Source organism: Austrofundulus limnaeus, unplaced genomic scaffold, assembly GCF_001266775.1.
Source record: "Austrofundulus limnaeus strain Quisiro unplaced genomic scaffold, Austrofundulus_limnaeus-1.0 Scaffold420, whole genome shotgun sequence".
In the NCBI taxonomy this organism is placed as follows: domain Eukaryota; kingdom Metazoa; phylum Chordata; class Actinopteri; order Cyprinodontiformes; family Rivulidae; genus Austrofundulus; species Austrofundulus limnaeus.
Window position 1 is genome coordinate 282,701 of NW_013952822.1, and position 5,635 is coordinate 288,335.

Sequence of the window (5,635 nt, forward strand, 5' to 3'; positions counted from 1 at the left end):
ACACACACACACACACACACACACACACACACACACATTGACATTAATACCCATGAATAAAATGGTTACAGGGATGGTAGTGCTCTTGGGTTCATCACCGACTCCAACTATCTCACTCATCACTGTGAGCTGTACATCAAATCAGGCTGGTCATCACTCGCAGCTCGCAGATACACTCACTGGATATCCTTCGTCTATAAGACCCTCCTGAACCTAGTCCCATCACATCTTACCACCTCAATACAAACATCACGTAGTAAATATTCCCTGCGCTCCAACAATCGAGTCCTCCTGTCAGTTCCTCCTGTCAGAACTGAAGTAGGGAAAAAAGCATTCAGCTTCACTGCCCCCTCAGCCTGGAACAATGTACAGACGGATCTAAAATTGTCAACACTCATCTCTCTTAAATCCTTCTTGTCGACCCTCTCTGTTTTCTAGTCACTAATTGTACGGTAAAGTTGTAAGTGATCTCTCATCTGACTTCTTGTTTTTGAGTTTTTACTATTTTGTTGATTATGTAATCAAAAGTATTTGATTGATTAATGTTACGTTATTCAGTTACAAGAAAAGAAAATCATTAGGATGTAATTTGGGAATTACTTCGGTCTGTTTGTCTAAATGACTGAATGTCTTCACCTTCTTTTATAATAACTTGTATTTTGAATTGTGTTATACTTTATTGTAATGTGAATCTTAACTCTGATTTACTCTGTGATGTGTTGTGCGGACGTCTTGACCAGGTCCCCTTTGTAAAAGAGATCTTGATCTCAATAGGTTTTCCACCTGGTTAAATAAAGGTTATTGATTGACTGATTGATTGATTGATTGATTGATTGATTGATTGATTGATTGATTGATTGATTGATTGATCCACAGAGCAGAGCTAAGTGCTGATAGGACAATGACACTAGCTGCGTTTCCATTGCAAATGTGTGCAAAACTTTGTCGATATTCTGTCAATGTCGAAAAACGCAGTTTCGCATTTGCGGTGTTTCCATTATGTAAGAAATGCCATTAAAGTCACRCGTGAATACGTTTGTTCTCGCGATAAGTCATTATAAACATGGCAGCAATGGATGTAAACACATAGCATGTTGCTACCATGGCATAGTGCTCACCATCAGAGAAGATGTCGGCGTCTTATCGAGGCTTTCCAGCAACAAGTCCCTTATAATTGGGAGCGACTATTGCGTTTTTGAGAAATTGTAGTCGGTGAGTTTACTACTTTGTTTTACAACTTTGGTGATTTTACTACTACTTCTACTTTCTGTTGTCTTCTTCGTTGTTGTCTTTTTTGCCAGTAGAAACAGCTGGTTGTTGATCACGTGACCTTCTGTGATGCAAAAAAAGGTTTCCATTGCAGTTTTGTGAAACACACCAATTTCGATATGGCTGAAAAACGACCTCATCCTAGCGCAAAAACAGTTTGTTGAAAAAATTAAGTTTTTTAAAATTGACTCGTTTTTCCTTTGAGCAAATTTATTTTCGAAATTCTAATTTTCATTGTCAATGGAAACGCAGCCAATGACAAGCTCCTCAGTCAGCTCAGTTATTGATTGATCCTGTGTTCTGAGATGTGTTTTGTTAGATGTTCTGGTTGGTTAGACAACAYGATTCTGATCCATATTTGTGATTTTTCCAGGTTGATTAATGGTATGAAWCAGAAGGAGGAGGCAGCCAGCACAGAGCGGCATGAGGACACCCARCAGGTCAGCAACACAAACAGGGATTTCTTGGTGACATTAGATGCTCGTGGTTACGCTCCAAGTGACATCACTGTCAGACTGGAAGGGCGGAGCCTGACAATAGTGGCCATGAAGCAAGCGGACGAAGAGGAAAACTATTCCTGCTCCTCCTCCTCTTCCTCCTCCTCCTGYTCTGCCTCCTCATCTTCAGCTTCATCTCAAATGGGCTTTGTGCAGAAGATAGACCTGCCCACTCACCTGGATCTGTCTGGCTTGTCCTGTTCCCTGATGCATGATGGGCAGCTTCAGATCCACGCCCCTGTTGCCAAGCAGCCAATCAGTGAAGAGAGCCAAGTGCCCATTCGGTACAGGACATCGCTGGAATTTCCCATCAGAAAGGACAATGAGGAACATAAAGACTAATGCATGTGCCACATACTGTCTCATACTGTTTTATATTGCTTCCTATTGTTTGATATGGCTTCATACTGTCTCATATTGTTACACACTGTCTTAATGGAACAGACAAGCACATCATCAAACAGCTCTGTAAAAAAGTAAAGTTTATAAATGTTCTRTGAAGATAATGTTTTTGAATTTGTTTTATATAATGTGCAATATGTATGAATAAATAAAATAAAGAACTATAACAGTAATTTATCTTGGAAATCAAAGAAAGTATTCTGGTTCAGAAATCAAAGACTTAAGTTGGAGGTGTGAGGATCTGTTGTCTTGTCTGCCTCCTTCTTGCGTCCTCTTCGTGCCGTTACTCTTTCACCTCAGTCCTCAGCTTTCATTCGTTCACACCTGTCTCTACTTGTCATTTAGCTCAGTTGTTTCCACTTCTCCCAGCTCTGTATTTAACCAGCCTGTTTCCACTACCCCAGCATCCGATCATTGTTTGGTTTCCACCCTGGCTCCCTCCCATGTGCTCCTGTTTTTGTTTTGTATTTTTTGCTGCCACCACGTCGGCTTTTTCTTTAATAAACAGTTTTACTTTGAACCTGTCTGTTCTGCCATCAAATGGGTCCYACCTCAGCCTCCAGACGTGACAGAMTGTTCGGACCAAGACAAGACCCAGTGGGCAAAGAATTTTTTGAACTCTCCAAGGAGGAAGAGCTTCTCGTCCAGAGGAGGACCCGTGCCTTTATCAACGCTGGAGACCCCTATGTGGACTTGTGGGTCTGGGGGGGTTGCGACGCAGGACTTTATAAGCCATTTTTGTTATTGCACTAGTGAATTTAATTTGTTTACATGGAATTGATGGTGTTTTTATAATTTTATGCATCTATATTTAGTTAATTTAGTTGTATCTGGTGAAAAGAATTAAGCTACTGAAGCTGTTAGCCTCTCCACTCATTGGATTTTATCTGCTTTGTTTTGTTGTATTGCATTGTGTGAATGAAGGAATGAATGTTCCAGCTGAACACCATCACCATTACCAAATTCCCCTCTGGGATCAATAAAGTATTTTCGAATTCGAATTGAATCAGAGAGAAGAAACAACRACTTTGAACTCAGCTGCCCCCTCTAGTTGTAAAATAAAATAATTTCAGCAGAGGATTAGAGTAGATATGAAAGACTGTTATCTACCTTATATTTATGGAAGAAAATTAAGGCCACACTCCTGTGTCCACCCACCCCCCCCTCACCCATCCACGCAAATAAGGTATATTCTTTGTTTTATGAACCTCAGAAACCATCCTTTAAAGAGGAGATTCTGTGGGGTTTTGTGTTTTTCTGTTATTTTCCTTCCTGTGTTCACGTTCTGTCTCCTCAGAGCTCCTCCCACTCCTGCWTGTCTTCCTCACARGTGTTTGTCATTTCAGTTTGTTTCAGTGTTGCTATATATTGTGTATGTTTGTGTTAGTCTAATAGCTCTGCATTGTGTTACCCCTCATGTTTTAGTCCTTGTGTAAGACGTTTGGGGCCATTTCCTTTGTTAAAAAAATAAGCTTTTTGTTTGAGCTCATTATGCATGTCTGCTTTTGGATTTAAACCATTTTACAACCATGATAATGAGATCTTTGTTTGAAACTTTGACATCTGAGGTGATGGATGATATTCATTTCTTCAAAGTTTAATGTTTTAATTAAACTTTTCATGTTTTATAAAAGCATCAACCTCAGCTGTTTCACTTTAGGAGCAACACAGACTTGAATCTAATGGACCTGCTATTTATGTATAGGTATAAAATATGAGACTTGTTTTGGTTTTCTAGTTTTTATTTTAATGTTTCGAAWATGCAGAAAACAACCAACAAAACATTAATCTAATTTCAACCACAAAAGCAAACTTTTTGACTACAGTTCTGATATCTTTTCCTGTAAACACCAACCATCACAGACTTGATTTTAACATTTATCACCAATAAAGAACTTTATGACTCTGTAATGCTTTGAATATATTTCAAATTTTAAACATTTTTATTCCTCCATTAGAAAATAAATCATCCCAATCCCTTCACCAGGTTTCAATAAAATCAGTTAAAGTATCAATTGAAACATCTGCTTCTTTCAGCTCTTTGAGTCGACTGTCACAGATCCACACTCTGGATCAGAACCAGGTGAAGCCATGGCGTTCTACAGTCTGCAGCATTCTCTATGGAAACCACCTGAGAAGAAAACAGAACCAAACTGTGACTCMATCAAACACAACCAGCACCAGCAAYGGCAGTAAACCCGTCATCTCACCTAACTGGTCCAAACCAGGTTGATCAGTGCAGSGAGTCCATATTTGGACCTGGTGGACCTGCGTCTTCGAGCTCTTTAACACTTCCAGGACATGAACACAGACAGAGACCAAGTTAATATTTTATTAAAAGAACAAAAAAAATTATTCTCATAAAATTAAAAAAACCTCTTCCACGGAACTGGTTGAGTTTGTTCAAATATAAATACAAAGATTGTAAAAAAATATATAGACAAGAAATTCATAAAGGTCTGCTTGTGAGGGTCTTTAACAGATGCTAGAATCTGGTGAAGACCCCATTATGAAAGTTTTAAAGGTGTTTTAAAATGMAGGATTGTTTAAAATGAAACGAAGATACAAAATTGGTTTCAGCTAAATAAATTATCATTAAATCTGTATAAAACAAATCACATAATATTTAGTTATAAATAAAAGTGTTGAAGTTCCATTTGGAGTCAACGGTGTTGATATCTGTAGAGTCAGTGAAGTGAAGTTTTTGGGAGTCATCACTGATGAAAAGATGACATGGAGATGTCATGTGAATTATTTAAGAACAAAAGTAGCTAAATCTATTACATTACTATATAAAGTAAGGGAGTTGTTTAATGATAAAGCTTTGTATATGTTGTATAATGTAATGGTTGTTCCACATTTAGTTCACTGTGTTGAAGACTGGGGGGAAAGCGTGTAAAACAATTACAAATCCTGTTTTTATTTTGCAGAAAAGAGCTAAAAGAATTATCACAAAAAACATTATGATTACCCATCAAATACAATATTTTGTCAGTTGAAATTATTGAAATTCTATGAGTTGGTTGATTACAACATTTTGCAGATTGTTTATAAGGCTCATAAAAATATATTACCTTTGAACATCCAATCGAGTTTTGTTTAGAGACAAGTTACTACAATTTAAAAGGGACAGAGGTCTTTGTGAAACCTAAAATCTGAACTTGTTTGAAGGAACGATGTACTTTAGTGCAAGGAATAAAATTGTGAAATAATCTGGAGAATGATATTAAAAGTGCAGGATCAATGTATAAGTTTAGAAGAATGGTAAAATCCAGTCTGTTGAAGAAATATGAAATTGCATAATATGTATCCTTAAAAATTGTCAGAGAAAGATTTTAGGTCTTGATTAATTTTTTTCCAGTTTTTTTATTGTTTGAATTTTTTTTGATGTAAAAAGGTGCAGATATAAGATTTTTTCTTCCTTCTGCTGCCTTTCATTTTATTTTTCATAGGAATTTTTTGTATAC

The 5,635-nt window shown here is 37.2% G+C and overlaps 1 protein-coding gene and 1 long non-coding RNA gene across 2 annotated transcripts in view; one reads left to right on the top strand and one right to left on the bottom strand.

Annotated features, from left to right (window-relative positions):
- Positions 1-2,345, top strand: part of hspb9 (heat shock protein, alpha-crystallin-related, 9) — a 3,825-nt gene extending 1,480 nt beyond the window's left edge. Inside the window, exon 2 of the mRNA XM_014024387.1 lies at positions 1,643-2,345. Coding sequence (XP_013879841.1) covers positions 1,643-2,108 — 466 coding nt within the window. The 3' untranslated portion in view covers positions 2,109-2,345. The remainder of the gene's footprint in view (positions 1-1,642) is intronic.
- A 298-nt stretch (positions 2,346-2,643) lies between these two features.
- Positions 2,644-5,635, bottom strand: part of LOC106529055 (uncharacterized) — a 5,464-nt gene continuing 2,472 nt past the window's right edge. Inside the window, exons 2-3 of the long non-coding RNA XR_001311579.1 lie at positions 4,379-4,459; positions 2,644-4,299 (exon numbers count right to left, since the gene is read on the bottom strand). This is a non-coding gene — a long non-coding RNA (uncharacterized LOC106529055). The remainder of the gene's footprint in view (positions 4,300-4,378; positions 4,460-5,635) is intronic.